This window comes from Plutella xylostella, chromosome 8 (assembly GCF_932276165.1).
Source record: "Plutella xylostella chromosome 8, ilPluXylo3.1, whole genome shotgun sequence".
NCBI classification, from domain to species: domain Eukaryota; kingdom Metazoa; phylum Arthropoda; class Insecta; order Lepidoptera; family Plutellidae; genus Plutella; species Plutella xylostella.
In genome coordinates, this window is record NC_063988.1 from 5,237,746 (window position 1) to 5,255,613 (window position 17,868).

General features: G+C 46.4%; 1 protein-coding gene across 1 annotated transcript; it reads left to right on the forward strand.

Annotated features, from left to right (window-relative positions):
* The first annotated feature begins 773 nt into the window (after positions 1-773).
* On the forward strand, positions 774-6,464 carry LOC119692351. The gene has a single exon (XM_038112646.2). It carries the CDS (start codon positions 774-776, stop codon positions 6,462-6,464), a length of 5,691 nt encoding a protein of 1,896 aa, XP_037968574.2.
* The last annotated feature ends 11,404 nt before the right edge of the window (positions 6,465-17,868 follow it).

Here is a 17,868-nt window from a genome sequence, read left to right on the forward strand (position 1 = left end):
AAATATTGAATTTTGTACCAGTGACATGCAAAAAGCTGATCTGGGCGACTATTTTCATAAAATTTATTCATTTCTAAGCTGTACTATCAGCCCTACAAGGCATGACGTAAACTTCTGGAACATCCTGTATAAGATGAGGTATTTTTACCGTATGAATCATATGTGTTCAAGACTGTTTAGATTAGATGAATGATTTAATTGTTTATACTCGTAATTATTTGTTTGTTTAAGTTTAATAAAGTTTATTTGGTTATGTCTATAGGTAGGTAGAGATCTAATAAAGTTATAGTTATTGTTTTTAGTTAGGTATAATGTTAGGTAATAGTTTGTAAATATACCTAGTATAAGTTGTCTATTAATAAATAAACTATGAGGCTTGTTAGGCGCGATAATAGATAGTAGATAGTACCAATGAGGGCGCTTATGGTGCAAAGCGCTCTGATTGGTCGACGCATTTCTTGCCCCGCCTCCCACCGCCCGCGCGGCGGAGAGCGCATATAAATATAGGCGGTCCGGGCCGCCTCGTGCATTCCGCTCGCAGCCTCCAAGAAGCAAAGAAGCCTCCAAATAATAGAAGAAAAAAGCCTTCTCATTTCAAGCACCTCCTGCCCAACAATAAGAAGAATCCCTGCTTGCTCTTCGATCAGCTTCACAAACGATTTTCACAAACGATTTTCGCAAACGATTCTACAAACGATTTTAATGTGACGTGCTGTATCGAAGGGGTGCGTCACATTTTCTGGTCCATTCGAGCGCCGGATTGAAGATCAAGCATGGTGAACACAAGAAGCGCCTCCAAGTCAGCCTCGGTAGCCGGTGCCACGGACAGCACCGGTACTGAGGCCACCGCGACGACGGCAACCACGAGCAGCGGGGATACCTACACGTCGACGGGAGCATCCACGGACACATCGAACGAAGCATCAAGCACAGCGGCCGCCTCAGAAGTCACGGCGCCCGCCTCCGCTACAGCCCGTGTCCCTGCCCCCGCGCCCCCCGCGCCTACCCCTGCGACGCCGAAGCCCGTCAAGCCGCACACGCCACGTCGCGCATGTTCAAATGCGTCTTCAAAGGGTCGCCGCCGGGAGTTGCTGAAGGCCAAGGAAGAGCTTCTGAAGAAACAAATGGAGTTAGCCGCCGTACGGGTGGCCATGCTGGAAGAAAAAACGGACGATGAAGAAGAAGAAGACGACACCTCCACCATAAGGGGTGTCCGCATGTCCGAATGGGTACAACAAAGTACTCTCGCGCTGACCATGCAACCACATCACGCCGTGCCGAGAGAAGATGCCGGAGCGACAGCGGGCCTCCCACGCCGGACATCGATGCCAGAGCCGCGCATCGAAGCCAGTCCACCGGGAGCCGCACTGGAGAACGCCGCGCCGCCGTCTGCACGTCGTGAGCCGTGTCCCATGGGTGCCGACGAGCCGAGAGTACAGCTGCCACCGAACCCGTACACGTCAGAGCCGCACGTGTACGAGCCGCCGCGTCCGGTGCAGCATCGCTACGACCCACGACCGAGCGCCTTCGACTACAAGGAGCTAGCCGAAGCCATCGCCCTCGCTGCACGTGCGCTGCCGTCGCCGCCTCAACATGTCGCCGCGCCGCGCCATGTCAACGAGCTACCAACGTTCAGCGGGGCATCGAGTGATTGGCTGCCATTCAAGGCGGCCTATGAAGAATCTGCGCAGTCCCTCACGGAGCAAGAGAACCTGTCTCGACTGCGCAGAGCCATCAAAGGAGCAGCGAAGGAGGTCGTCCACTGCCTGTTCATCGGGACGCCCTCTACGAAAGAAGTGATGGAGCTGCTGTCTGCGCAATTCGGGAGGCCGGACGCACTCATCATTCACGAGATGGAGAAGCTGCGCAGACTACCGAAGATCGTCGACACTCCGAAGGCCATCTGCGACTTCGCCGCGACGATGACCAACGCGACGGCCACAGTGGTGGCATTGAAGAAGGAGCAGTACCTACACAATGCGGAGATCGTCAACAACGTCGTGGAAAAGCTGCCGGCCACACTGCGCAACGAGTGCTACACCTACATCACCGAGCAGCCTGAAGACATCCCCGACCTGGTCAAGCTGACGCAGTTCGCCAAGCGGGCCGCGGCACGGTGCAGCCGCTTCGCGCCCATGGACATCGCAGCGAGTGACCGGCGGGAGCCCGCGCCAAAGAAGACTGCGCGCACGTACCACGTCGACACAACTACAGCTGCGAAGCCTGCGTGCCCCATCTGCGGCGAGAAGCATGAAGCTGCCGCCTGTCCGACACTGAAGCGAGCCGAAGTACCTGCGAGGTGGGACATAGCGAAGAAATACAAACTATGTTTCCGCTGCATGAAGATCCGCAAGTACCGACACTCCTGCAAGCCGAAGCAGTGCGACAAGGACGGGTGTACCTACATGCACCATCCGCTGCTGCATGGCGGTACCTACGCATCGACCGCCAGTACGCAAGTCGTCCAAGAATCTGAAGCGGTAACAACAGCGCGAGAAGAAAGAAGTGCAACGGGGCTCCTGAAGATACTACAAGTACGAGTCACCGGGCCAAAGGGGTCGCTCGACACCTACGCGCTACTAGACGACGGGTCGACGTGCACACTCATCGAGTCAGCAGTCGCGCAGCAGATCGGAGCGACGGGACCGCCGTCACCCTTTTACATAGAAGGGGTGTCGGGCATGAAGATCGACGCCAGTGAGTCGCGCCGAGTCAACTTGAAGATCTGCGGGCGCAACACGAACGAAGTCGACATCTGCGCGCGCACAGTGCCGGACATCGGTGTCTCGCCTCAGACGGTGCCTGCGGGGATCATCGAGAGCTGCCCACACCTGCAGGACATCAAGGAAGACATCCTCTACGAGCGAGGCGCCGCCACCATCCTGCTCGGGCAAGATAACTGGGAGTTGCTGCTCACGCACGCTTTCAAGTCGGGCGCGCGCGGACAACCTGTGGCGTCACTCACGACGCTCGGGTGGGTGCTCCACGGCGTGCAGTACCGACAGCCGGCAGTGCAGCGCGTGCACCACCTCACGGTGCAGCCGCTTCAAGAAGAGACAATGGAAAAAATGATGCGGGACCACTTCGCACTCGAGTCGCTGTGCGTCGACAAGAAGAAATCATACACAGAGGCCGAGCGACGCGCGCTTACGCAGCTAGAAGAAAACACGCGCGCACTACCGGCGGGAGGCTACGAAACATGCCTCCTGTGGAAGGAAGACGACCCTCGGCCACCAGACAACTACTCGAGTACAATGAAGCGACTCGAGTTACTCGAGAGGAAGCTGGACAAGAACGAAGCTATGAAGACGCGGTACAACGCACAGATGCAGGTGCTGCTCGACAGCGGCTACGCTGAGGAGGCGCCGCGTGAGAAGAACGAGAAGATCTGGTACCTGCCTCACTTCGCTGTCATCAACCCTCAGAAGCCGGAGAAACTGAGGATCGTCCACGACGCCGCCGCTCGAACGAGAGGGACAAGTCTCAACGACATGCTGCTGCCCGGCCCAGACCTCCTGCAGTCACTCCCGGGGGTCCTCATGCGGTTCCGGCAACATGCAGTGGCGGTGAGCGCGGACATAAAAGATATGTTCATGCGCGTTCACATCCGAGAAGAAGATCGCGACATGCAGCGCTTCCTATGGAGGGGAGATCGACGCGCCGGCCCGCCTACCGAGTATCGCATGAAGAGCGTTATATTCGGTGCGACTTCATCACCGTGTACGGCTATTTACGTGAAAAATAGCAACGCCGAGCGCTACAAGGACATCTACCCGGAGGCAGCCGAGGCCGTGGTGAGAAATCACTACGTGGACGACTACCTGGCGAGCTACGAAACAGAAGAAGAGGCGGTGCGCATCTCCACTGAAGTCAACAAGATACATCACTTCGCGAACTACGACCTGCAGAAGTGGACGTCGAACAGCCGCATCGTGCTCGCTCAGCTGTCGTCATCTGAAGCTGAAGACCCTAGACTGCTGCAACTAGACCCGGGGAAACTGCTGGGCATGGTGTGGCACCCGGAGGACGACACACTCTCCTTCAACTTGAACAAACATCGCATCCCCGAGGCAATACTGAGCGGCGAGCGCACACCTACGAAGAGAGAAGCGCTGCGGACAGTCATGTCGATCTACGACCCGCTCGGACTCGCCACGCCAGTCACCGTGCAAGCGAAGCGCATCCTGCAGGACGTCTGGCGCTCCGGCATCGACTGGGACGCGCAACTCGAAGACAACGAAGCTCGAGCATGGAGGAGCTGGATCGAGCACGCGCAACAGCTGCCGCGCCTCGCCGTGCCGCGCTGCTACGCCTCATACAGCGGCGCGGCCACTCGCGAGCTCCACGTCTTCGTCGACGCAAGTTCGTCTGCATATGCTGCTGTCGTCTACTGGAGGGTCGTCGATCAAGAGGGAAATACACACCTGTCACTCGTCAGCGGAAAAGCAAGAGTCGCACAGCTCAACAAGGTGGTCTCCATCCCGCGACTCGAACTGCAAGCGGCCGTGCTGGGATGTCGCCTCGCACAAGCCGCCATCGAAGAACACGACTTGAAGCCGAGTCGTCGAGTGTACTGGTCGGACTCAAGAACAGTACTCACATGGCTACGAAATGGCCCACGTACCTACAAGCCGTTCGTAGCACACCGCGTAGCCGAGATAAGCGACACTACGAAAACAAAGGAGTGGCGCTGGGTACCTACAAAGGAGAACACAGCCGACGACGCAACACGCGACACGCCCCCGGACTTCAACTCGAGTCACCGGTGGTACCGCGGCCCCGCCTTCCTATACCTACCGGAGGAGCACTGGCCGCGAGAAGAGAAGATCTTCGAAGAAGATACGGGGGAAGAGCGAACACTCGTCACTGTCGCCGCCACACGCTTGTCTGAGGCCCTGCCAGACATAACTCGCTTCAGTAACTTTATGCGAGTTATTCGAGCGACGGCACGGGTACTACAATTCATCGAGCTACTACGTGCGAAGAAACAAACAGTGCTGCATAAGCGCACTAAGAAGAATGAAGAGGCCGACCCTGCGTGGACGAGTACTACGCCGAGAACAGCTACGCGGGCCGCTACGCCCGCCGTGAAGACAGCTGTGCGGAAGTACCTACTTCTCAGCGCTCGGCACATGCACTGCGCGCGTCAACTGTGTCTACGCTCGCAACAACAAGAAAACTTCGCTGAAGAAATAGCTGCGCTACAGAAAAGCGTCGCTATACCTACTACGAGTCGACTGCACAACTTATCAGTCATACTCGACGAAGAGAAGATCATCAGACTACGTTCAAGAATAGCGACTGCCGCCGACATCACCCCATCGCAACGTGAACCGGCAGTACTCGACGGCAATCATCGGTGGACCCGACTGTACATCGCTTGGGTACACAAACAGCTTCACCACGGCGGGTTCGAGACAACTGCGAATGAAGTCCGGCAACACTACTGGGTGCTGAGACTACGACACGCCGTGCGCAGCGAAGTGAAGCAATGCCTGGCCTGCCGCATACGGAAGGCCACACCTGCGCAGCCGTCGACGGGCAACCATCCACATACACGGCTCGCGCATCATCAGAGGCCGTTCACCTACACCGGACTCGACTACTTTGGCCCTCTCATGGTCACTGTGGGTCGTACGAAGCAGAAGAGGTACGGCGTGCTGTTCACGTGCCTCACCACTCGAGCAGTACACCTCGAGGTCGCCGGCAGCCTGAGCACGGACTCGGCTATCATGGCGCTGCGACGGTTCATCGCGCGGCGCAACTGTCCCTCCGAGCTTCACTCCGACAACGGGACCAACCTGCGGGGCGCCGACGTCGAGTTGAAGAAAGCAGCGCTGGCGGCCATGGAGGAGGAGGCGTCGGTGCGCTTCATCCAGTGGCGGTACATCCCTCCGAGCGCGCCATTCATGGGCGGCGCGTGGGAACGGCTGGTGCGGAGCGTCAAGAACGCGCTGCAAGTCACACTGCACGAGCGCGCGCCGAAAGAAGAGGTCCTCGCTACACTACTGGTCGAGGCGGAGCACACCATCAACAGTCGGCCACTCACCCACGTGTCGACCTCTGCAGACGACGAGGAAGCCCTCACGCCGAACCACTTCCTGCTGGGCGCGCCGTCACGAGTGCCGCTGCCGGGAGCCTTCACCGAGGACGACGAGGCCGGCCGCAAGGACTGGAGGACGAGTCAACGCCTGGCAGACATGTTCTGGGCGCGCTGGGTACGAGAATACCTACCGGAGCTGCAACACCGGCGGGAGCCCCGAGCCACCAACGGGGCCATCAAGAAGGACGACCTCGTGCTCATCGCGGACGGGACTCTACCACGGAACTGCTGGCCCCGCGGAGTCGTCGTGTCTACCTACCCCGGTCCAGACGGCGAGGTGCGAGCAGTCGACGTGCGCACCAACAGAGGGGTACTCCGGCGGCCTACGAAGAAATTGGTCATTCTGCCAGTCAACACTTGAACACGCAAGATTCCAGCTACAAGAGCTGCGGCGGGAGAGATGTTCAAGACTGTTTAGATTAGATGAATGACTTAATTGTTTATACTCGTAATTATTTGTTTGTTTAAGTTTAATAAAGTTTATTTGGTTATGTCTATAGGTAGGTAGAGATCTAATAAAGTTATAGTTATTGTTTTTAGTTAGGTATAATGTTAGGTAATAGTTTGTAAATATACCTAGTATAAGTTGTCTATTAATAAATAAACTATGAGGCTTGTTAGGCGCGATAATAGATAGTAGATAGTACCAATGAGGGCGCTTATGGTGCAAAGCGCTCTGATTGGTCGACGCATTTCTTGCCCCGCCTCCCACCGCCCGCGCGGCGGAGAGCGCATATAAATATAGGCGGTCCGGGCCGCCTCGTGCATTCCGCTCGCAGCCTCCAAGAAGCAAAGAAGCCTCCAAATAATAGAAGAAAAAAGCCTTCTCATTTCAAGCACCTCCTGCCCAACAATAAGAAGAATCCCTGCTTGCTCTTCGATCAGCTTCACAAACGATTTTCACAAACGATTTTCGCAAACGATTCTACAAACGATTTTAATGTGACGTGCTGTATCGAAGGGGTGCGTCACAATATGTATACATATGAATCAGGATTTTGCATAAAAGCTTAAGTAGTTCATAATACATTCACACTATAGTGTTGTATATTTTTTTCATAAATCTGTAACCCAAGAGCATTACATGAAACTCACATTGAAGAATCATACTCAGGAAACAGAATTTTTACAGGAGGAATATTTATCAGAAGGTTACCTGAACCAATACCATATGAATCAGACATTGACCTTCTTTTCACCTGGATGTAGGCATACCAGGAGCACCTCCATCTACTGGCTGGTGCGTTGGAGAGCTGGCTTCTAGCGAACGGATAGCCAGACTCCCATTGCCACTACATGACCAAGTATGGTCATCAACATGTTACGACATATGAATCAGTACTACATGCTGGACACTTCTTAATTATTGATTCATAAAAAACTTACGTATTTATAAGTAGGTACTAAATATTTTTTTTGTCAAAGGAAATCTCATTGCCCTTTGATAAAATTTTAATTTATGTTAATAAATTAAAAGTGAAATGTGATACAGAACATGTTGTTCCTCAAGCTGGCAAACGGACGCCCTACATGAATCAGAATAACTTTTCAAATAGGGTAAACATTGGTGAAATTGGCCACCCCCAATAACTGGCCACACAGCTTTTTATTCGCCTAAAATAAGAAACACGATGACAGCACGCCATCTGTTACAGGTTGACACTAACCATTAGTAAGTTGTCGTTCATTTTAGTTCACACTCATTCCGCTTGAAGGATTGGTCTTCAAAATACCCGCAATTTTCTGACAGTCGGCGACAGTGCGTCTGATAAAATGGTTGTGCGCTAAGAAAACGTTAAGCGAAGACATTATTTCGAGAGGCGATATTTTTTGTCCCCAGCTTCTGTGAGTGACTTTAAATAGTGACAACGATAGATTTTGAGCTGAGCAATCATAATTTGTACTGATTTAATCCTTAATTTGATTTTTTATTGCATTTTTCGACTTGGCCAGTTACTGGTTCCAGTTTTATAGTATTTTTAGTAACTGGCCCCCCTATGCCAGTTACCCCAATTTGCTACTTGCAAGTAAATTAACTTAAAATACAGCTTATTACCTTGGTTTTAAATAGCATTTTCTGTGGTATAAATTTTGTAAAAATCGTTCAATATTTAGTAGTAACTGGCATAGGTATTCTAGTGGCCTGTTACTACATGGCCAGTTACTGAGAACTATTTTATGTTTCAGGATATATGCTAAAATCTCTTCAAGATAATGGTGGCCCAGCCCACAAACAGTCTTCACTATTTGGACTGTATCCTCGTCAATATCCGTAGTGGTTAGCAGCGATTCAAATCGGCTCTGTTGTTCTCTTTGGAAGCTGGTGTTGCCATGCCACAATTTGGTGCAGCGTGGGACGAAGGGCCTGCTTCATCAGTCGTCTTCTCTCCAGCTTGAAGTTGATATTCAGAGTGCCTCCAAGGAGTCGGTGATCACTCCCAGTTTAAAATCTATTGATCACTGAGGCATCATAATTAAGTCGATTTCATTTTTCGTCCTACACCATCGGGGCTTGACCATGTTCACTTCCTCCGGGGATGTTTCTCATAGAAAGAATTCATCAAGTACAGCCCATTCTGGTCTGTCTCATTCGAGGAAGTCTACAAGAATTTGCCCTCTCCGATTTCTGCTACTAAAGCCATGGGGTCCTACCCTCAATTCTTTGCATTCTTGTACTCCCACTTTGGCGTTGAAGTCCCCCATCACAATGGTGTATTGGGTCTTAGCAGTACACTTGATAGCCCTAGAGATATCTTCGTAACTATACTGCTTCGACTTCTGTGTCAGAGTGTGTCGAGGTTGGTGCATATACCTGTATGACCTTCAAGGAATCCTTCTCGGTTATTTTAAGTACAAGGTACGCTACCAGATTCGACACACTACTGATCTCCACTACGTTGCTGACAAGGGTCTTGTTGACAAGAAATCCTACGCCACCTTGGGACAGTTGGTTACCCTCCCGACGGTAGAGCATGTGGCCAGACTTCAGGGCTATCGTGTCCCTCTCTAAGGGTTTCCGATAGCCCTATTCTATTCTATTCTGTGTGGGGGTGTCAGTGCCTGCACCTGGCTCCCTCGAATGGAACCTTTGTGCATATCCCCAAGGTCTAAACTGCCTTTCTAAGCTTGGACCATTTCCCACCATGCTGGCATTCCACTGCGGGTTGGTGGGATCACATATCTACATGTGCAAAATCTAGACATGCAGGTTTCCTCACGATGTTTTCCTTCACCGTAAGAGTGATGGTATACATTGTACTTAAGTCAAAAGAACTAATTGGTACATGTCAGCACCGGGATTCGAACCCGCATCTCTGGCGTGAGAAGCGGGCGCTTACCCGACTGAGCTACCACCGCTTTCCGATAGCCCTAAGATGTCCTTATTTTTTTGCCCAGCTCTACCTCGTGTTACACCATCTTCTCGTCCTCTCTCAGTGTCCGTGCGTTGTATGTAGCAAGTTGTATTTTATACAATCTTAAAATTAGTTCAAGAAGAAGCTAAGATTTAAGGATTTGACTTAATATAAACTTGAAATAATTCAATATGATTGTTAATAAAGATTTGCGATGATTTAAAGATAAGAAACTTATTTTTGTCATAATAATATGTGAATTGTGACGTTGTTACACTAATTACATTGAAGGGGTATTGAATTGTAGAAGTATTTTTGTTTTTATATTAAATTTTGTTAGAAAATCCTTCCTTCATTGGAAGGAAACCCGTGCCCCGGCAGGTGGGGACGTAATGATGTCGATGAACTGTTTATTTGTTAAGAAATATAAGGTATTTCTCATTATTAAGTGTTAACACATATACTACGTCATAACACATTAATTATAATAGGTTTTTTATAATGTTTGCAGTAGTTATAAGGTTAAAACTTGTCATTTTAGTTAATTATATTAGGTGGCCAGTTACTGCAAAATAAGGGGGCCAGTTACTAAAATTTGTGGCCAGTTACTACACAAAAGTGATAGTTTTCATTTAAATAAAGATATTTAAATAAATAGTTCTTATTGATGATTAAATTGATCAAAAAAACAATCAACAGGATCTAGTGAATCATTAGATATATAAATCACCTAAATCAGATCATGCATTTAGATGGAGCACACACGTAAAGTGCCCAAGGTGCTTAAGTGGCCAGTTACTACCCCTTTTCCCCTATATTTTTTCAGTACAGAAACAGCATTTACTAAAAAAAATAGATTGGTTACAAACAGAGATAGAGCTAGACTGTATTAAAAAAAATACGTGTCATTATCTTAATTGGTTACAGAGATATCCCCAACGCCGTCAAAAATACGGTCCCCGAAGAATCACCCTTATCCGGCCTTATAGGGTAGCCTATTGTCTGACACTGATTTTGCGAGCTTTATAGATGATCATTGTCACTCATGTAAGTAAAAGCAATGCATTAGGTACAGTATAGAGCTAATCGGGATTGCATAATCATTATAACATTTATAACACCTAACAACCTACTCGTTCCATTCGGCAAGGTGTCAGACAGACAGAGCCGAGGAACAAAGAACCTGCTGCCCACACACCTGACTTTTCTAAAACAAGACCGTAACGAAGGAGGTTGCGCAAGCGCTGCTCCACCGTCCAGTAACGTTATTCAACAATTAAAATCACGAGTTGATGAGAAGCCGAGATAACTGTGACACCGCTGATTGACACCCACCGGCAAGGCGGCCTCCAGATGCAATCGCTTAAAAAAATGTAGAATATTATATGTATAGATAAACCTTTACGTAGAAAGTCAATTGCCACGGCAGCGTCAGTGCATGAAAGTGCAAGAAAATTAATTCAAATTGATATTTTTTAATTATTCCTAAATGCTACTTTTGTCTACTAATATACAGAATAACTTATTATTATAGTCAATGATTAAGTTCATAAACACGCGCAGCAGTTTATAAACATTTATCAATTAGGTACTGAAAGATATTCTCCAGACCTTTTCCTGATAACGTTATTTAAAACTATGTTTTAGACTTTCCGACAAACATGTTTAAAACTAACATTAACGTTTAGCTATCATTGCGCACTTGATTTTCAAGACAGTCTTAACAAAATACATGACACAGGGTGTAATTGATCCAAATAAAGTAGCAGCATAACAATGATTTTAAAAATAAAACGCTCTTCTTAAAATCACTATAATTATTATTGTTTGAAGTTGCTAGCTGGCAAATCTAAATCTATCAGTAAAGACACTATTATTAGTATATGATAAAGATAAAGGAAGCCCTATCACATCAGGGCCATCATCAGAAAGTGTCCGGACCGGCTTGATGCGAATATTAATAAACGCGTTCCCCAGATCCGATGTTTAATTGCGTGGTGAATGCAAAATGTTCACCACATTCCTTCAGTACCGTTACGATGAGATATGGGAAGAATTTTGGATACCGCACCCTGATATTGCTTGCCAAGAATTTTCTTTGTCCACCTGCATGGAAACATTTTAGTTTAAACTTATGCCTGTATAAGTACCTAACTAATATAATCATTCATAATTTTAATGGTGGTGATGGCCCTCTGTTTCCAGTAGCTCAATTAACGATTCAAATGATTGAAATAATGGTAGGCACTTAATGAAAACTCATGAGACTTTGGTAAGTAACACAATAAGTTAATAGCAATTCTTTCCCAATTACAGGTTGTAAATTGTAAGAAAACGCATACACAAATTATGTTTGGTTTGTAAGCATGGTGGACTTTGTTGACTCGAATAATTTTCACATAGCGTGAGCTTGGAGTGACATGAGATGTGAAGTTCCGCCAAACAACCTGCCAGGCCCATTCATCGAACTAGGGCGACTTAAATGAGTTTTCACAGCCAGAGTTGATTTAACGGGACACGAGACAGTTCACTTGTTATGACAATTACGGGACCTTAGCTTAAGATGCTATCATGAAGTAGGTGCCTATACTTACAAGCTTGAAGTGCAGTGTTATGTATGTCCGACTGTGAATAGTTTATTTACTTCTAAAGATCTTGATCTAAGAAGTTTGTCTTTCGAATTACTCTACACATTACTGAAATAGTTTAATACTAATAATCATCGGGTAAAAACCCAAGATACTAAACAATAATTTGGGAGTTATAGGACTGGCCCTCGGGAACTGTATGTACTCATTTAATCCCACCCAATAAATAACTTAAGTACTTAACCATTTATAACCAGTAGGCACAGCCTTCTATAGTTACCTTGAGTTAACGATATTTCAGAGCCCCTAGAAAGTTTCCTATTAGAGCATCTGACATAACATTTATTCATCTGGCCATGATTTGATGAATGCGCCTGCCAAGCCGGGATGATTCGTCCAGACGCTTGCTTCACGCGCAGCCATGCCCGAAACAAGAGCAGACGCTCCCTTTGTGAGAAATCCCGACAAAAGACCGATGCAGCAAGCCATTAGTCCGTCAGTCTGTCCTCACCGCATACAGATGAGCCTCCCAATATACCAAGAAACTTACTTCATATTATGAAAAGACTACACGCCAACATCGTGATACCTACGAGCCATTCAGCTGTTGCAAGCCATTCTACTCGATCGTTAAAGATGCTTTACCTATTAGGTAACGTGAATATTGTTACAGCTTTAAAGACGAAAGATTATAGGTAGGTATAGTGAAAGTATATTATTTATGGGCTTCGTAACAAAATCAAACCTAGTTTGCCCAAAATCAATCTTTAAGGGAGAGCAAAGTGTTAGAGCGGCAATTAACTTGATTTAAGGGCTTATAAATTTGTGCACCTTTCCATTTTTACTTTCTTTTATATGCAACTACTAATTGCTTCCGAAATTTATGAGTGTCCAATTAAATTTTAACGATAGATTTCGAATTGCTTCGTTAGATTTTTCCTGTATGAAAGTTTGATTTGTTTCGGTGAAAAATCGCAGCAAAACAGTGCACGGTACCAGGCTGGTATGGGCTGGGTAGAGGTGTGTGTAGTTATACTCGCAGCAATGAGTCACTCGGAGGCTCGGGGTCAAGAGCACGCGGCGCCGGCTGCCTACCTGATGAGGTTGTGTGCCGCAAGTGGCGGCGGCAGCGGATGAACTCACTCCTCATTTAGCGCTTCCACGGCCTCAGGACTTCTTGTATCTCCGAGCGATTACCCTAATTTGTGGAAGGATTATTATAACGTCAATTCTTTTGTATTCATTATGGAAAAAAACAAGACGACTTTCGTATTATGTAGCAACGATAATGATCCCTATCTCACACCCATGCATTGTTGAAACAAAGGCTCCATAGCCTGTTGACAACATTTTGGCCATATCTGATCTGATTAGGAGCGAGCCCATTACTGTCAAGCGACCCGCGGCCGCCCACGCTACCACTTTCATTTCGACTACACTCATACGTGACCAGCGGGGAGGAACGCCATTCTTTACTTATTATTGTACGAGCATTCACCGAACAGAGATCGAGTGCCTCGCCGAGCCTCTCCAACACATGCTTGATGGGAGAACTGAAGCGCGGCACTCACCCGCTGCATCCAACTGTCATTGCAATCCGTCTTGTATGTTGTGAACCGAGTAGGCTCAATAGCCTCCAATTACTGTGAAAGGAATTTATTGATATAACTGCAAATTATCCAGTCGTACGGCACGACGCGACGCATAATACCCGTTGATTTGAAATATCGTTAACATTCACGACGTCAAGATGGCTGGTGGGCTCTCTCGGCTCTTACATCATGCCGCACAAACAATGCCGGCCATAAAGTCAAAGATAACTTAACTTTATCTCAGCGAAAACATCTGTTTAATGCTTGTAGAAGTAAAATAAATGTCACTGCGGATTAGTTATGCCTATTGCAACATCGGAATCGGACGTAACTCGCGATTGTATCACTATGCTACTAGGCTAAGGAAAGTGAGATTTCTATGGGGAGATCAATGGATGCAGTGGATAAATCTTTGTGGTGGATAGCTCGTTAAAATTTGAGTGTTTTTTTAAGGTGGCCGCGGCAGGCGCTCCGGCTGACTCCAAACCTGTTTGAGCGAGCGGACATGGCCACACACCACGCTTCCCTGTACCATGTAGTCTTTAAGTATCGCATCCTGTAAACAAGAAAGATACTTCAAATTAGAACGCTTTAGCTAATCATGTTTAGCTAGTTGTCAGAGCTATTAGTGTTTGATATGTATTAACATAGATTTTCGCAACATCATCAACAAGCCATAAGTGATATTTAGAGCGCACCGCCTGATTAGATAGTCCGCCATCGTCTAAAAGTGGGTTACTGATAGCGATAATCCTTTCCCATCGCCATTACCATAATCAGAGAGCCGATGGGAAAATTTCGTGCAGTTCCATTAAGTCGCACGTCGAGAATGTCCGAGATCGTTACCACCCGCAGGTGGTTGCGGCAGTATTTTGATGAATTACTGGGAAATTATGCAAACAACGCGGCGCGCGCGCAGGGGGGTCACTCTATATGACGAAAAACTAAGTTTTGGTGCGCTGCTGTGCGAGCCACGACTTAAACTCGTTGTTTTAAACTTGCCGATTCCACGACCCCTCTCGTTCGTTCGTTTTCGTCAGTATAGAGTACTCTCCAGGTACATCGGCACACTTTCACTGAGACAGTTATTGTAATCGTTCAGCTTGTCTTAGCAAGAACTTACTCAGATTTCCCGCATTTGTCTTTTTAATCGCAATAGAAGTTAAAACTTCATTTGTGGAATCGTAACCGAGGAGGATTGGCACACCTGTATATGTTTATTATTTATCTTCGTTGCCCATTCAAACAAGCTAAACGTTTCACCGTATGACCCACAAACAACAAAGAAATCATCGACAAAACAACAAGCAAATTATGGCTAGGCATTCTTCCATAGCTTTTCACTATGGGAATGCAGTTGGGTCGCTGCACGGCAAGTGCTGGACCACCCAGGCCCGCGCGACGCCCTATCGCATATAATTTCCAGTCTTATCTCCACTAATGATCGACTCAGGACGCAGGACTCACACGTGGGACAAACCGTGAACAAGTTTGCACTTTTTATCTGGTTATGTCCCTGATAACAAGAGCGCAGGTGACTTTCATCTCTATTAACGACGCCATAGGGGATAAGACAAACGCCGTTTACGTGCAGCTAAATGGACGGTAAGGTGCTATTGTGGAGTAAAAAGTTGTCGCTATCTCTCAAGCTGAGTTACGGCGAGGTCTTCGACTCGGCCATAAGCCATTGATACTTTCGGAACGCCTACACCGAGGATGATAATATAAACATTTCTTTTAGAACTAAGTTATGGTAAGGTCCTGTCCGACTTGTCTGTGGCGGCTCTTTATAGAACTTTATCTGTTATTGTAGGGGTGTGCGCGTCTGCTGCTTTTAAGTTACTGGTTTTCTTCAGATAAGGTGGTGTGGTGTAAGCTATTAGATTATTGATTGCAAACACATTGAAACTTAATTAGATTTTAACATTTAAATGGTCTGTAATAACAATAACATATCATTCAGTCTGTAGGTGACTCTAAATAATTAAGATAGACTTTTAACATTTCGATGTCTTTCACGTCAAAACAAAGTATATCTACACTCCACACCACAGCCTATATTATACATTTTATTACAAGTAATTATTTTGATACAACCCTTTGTCCTTTTTATGTTTTAATGGACCAAACCAAAAATAAAGCTAAACTTAACGTTTTTGTGGTGCTATCCCAAGTACTATACTTTACGAGGAATAGCTCTACAATAGAAAAGTGGTTTAGTGGCGACTACGACTGGTGAGTCGGACTTCGTCGTAAAAGCAATCTCTTTACGACTTTTCAGAATACAGATGTTGTTTATTTCCGTTTCCTTGTACTAATGCTTGATAAAATAAAGTGCACAATCCTTGAGTACTTATAGTTTATTCGGTTGTCTTCATAAGTAAGTCGTTAATTTGGTCACGGTGGTACATTTTGACAACATTATGATCTCTGCAGCCTTGAATTTGTCGTCGGGTATTAATGAAGTTATTGAACTTCTAGTCATACGTGATTTCTTTCTTCAACGATTACCTGCGAATTACAAAAAAAAAACCTGTATTTACCATTAAATTTTTGAAATACTTATTTATAATTAGGTATAGTGAAGTGAATTGACACAATACCTATTCAACCTATATATGGTAGGTAACTCAAACCAACATTCAAACTAATTGATTAGTAGGATAGGATACACCTTATAACTCCGTAATATGTCTGTTCAACCAGTTTGTCGATAAGTAATCTATCCAATCATCTCACAGATACTATACCGACAACCGACATGCAGATAATATCAGCGCATATTGCTCGGCGGGCCACCGACACCGTCCATACCGCACCAACGAGACTGCATAATCACGTCAACAAACCCGAGTACAGTCGGAACCAGTTTAGCTGCGCCAACAATGAGTAGCCATAGAGTACTGGTAGAGAGAAAAGTGCAGTCTATGTAGCAATACACTTGCGCAGACTAGCACTTTCCCACGGCGGCGGCGGCGCCCGCCCCTCGCTTTATGATTTACAAATATGGTGCTGCACTCTGGTAATGCGAGCTGCATGCACCGACCGATGTTGCCAGACCTAGGAAAGAAAATAGCCAACTATTTTTCTGTTTTTTTTTCTCTGTAAGATTTTATTAAAACTCGAGTTGCCAATACTCTTGTTTCAATAAAATCTTAAAGGTGATAAAATCTTGTAAGTAGGTTATGTGTATTTGAGAGTACAAATTCTGGTACACATTTTCTGGCAAAGAAGCTTTAATTTAATAACTGAAGCAAGCTCTATGGTAGCAAGCTATATTCACGGCATAGCATTGTAATATATTTATGCAGCGCTGCATAAATTATCATCTGAGAGCTCAGCAAATACCACCAAGGCAACTTGCATCATCTCACAGGACGACAAAAGCACAATATTGCATTCACAATAACAAACAATAAAGAGCGACGGTCTCGAAGGACTACTTCACATGGTGTGAATACGTTGCTTCATTTGCTGTTCATCTTACATTGTCCTTTTGCCTTTGCTATCAATCCACTTCAATAAAGACACTTCTGTTGGGAGTTTACCTGGCTATACCATACCACTTTGAGTTGCAGGATATTAAGAGCCTCCCCTAGTGATGTATCAACTGTATTTTATCCGGCACACCCTGGGCAGGCAACGATTAAAACTGTATTTACTTACTGGCTGATCCTCCCACCGCGGTGACAAACGGGGCGGTCTATCTGTAGCGTTTATCACCGACACGCTCAGAAGAAGAAGACCAACGTGATGTGCATGGACTGTATGTGTATACACCCCGAGTGATTCGTGAACTTGCAATATTCGTTCCTATCAGTTTACATTCGCTCGAGTGTACGTAAGTTAGCGACCGTGTGGTCATTGTTTGCTCAACAATTTATAAACGAATAGGATTGTAGCGCTGTTTGTGATTTTCGCAATGTTTTTCTTGTGTCTTCATTCAAGAGTTGGGGATTTGTTATTGGTAGCACACTCTATTTAAGATTTCATGTACATATGCGGCTATAGAAAATTTTACAGAATTTTCAAGCTCGAAGTTTAAGACCATATACTTATTTGCAAAATTTGTCAGGATGTGGTAATATATGTCTTCGAAACTTTACCTGTTCCTTTTGCAACATACTTAACCGGCTGTAAGCCGCCTTAAGATATCTTCTTTACAAAGTAAAAATTAAGCATCGGTTTACAATATATGGACACGTTTCTGTAGAAAGCTAATCGTGCAAAAA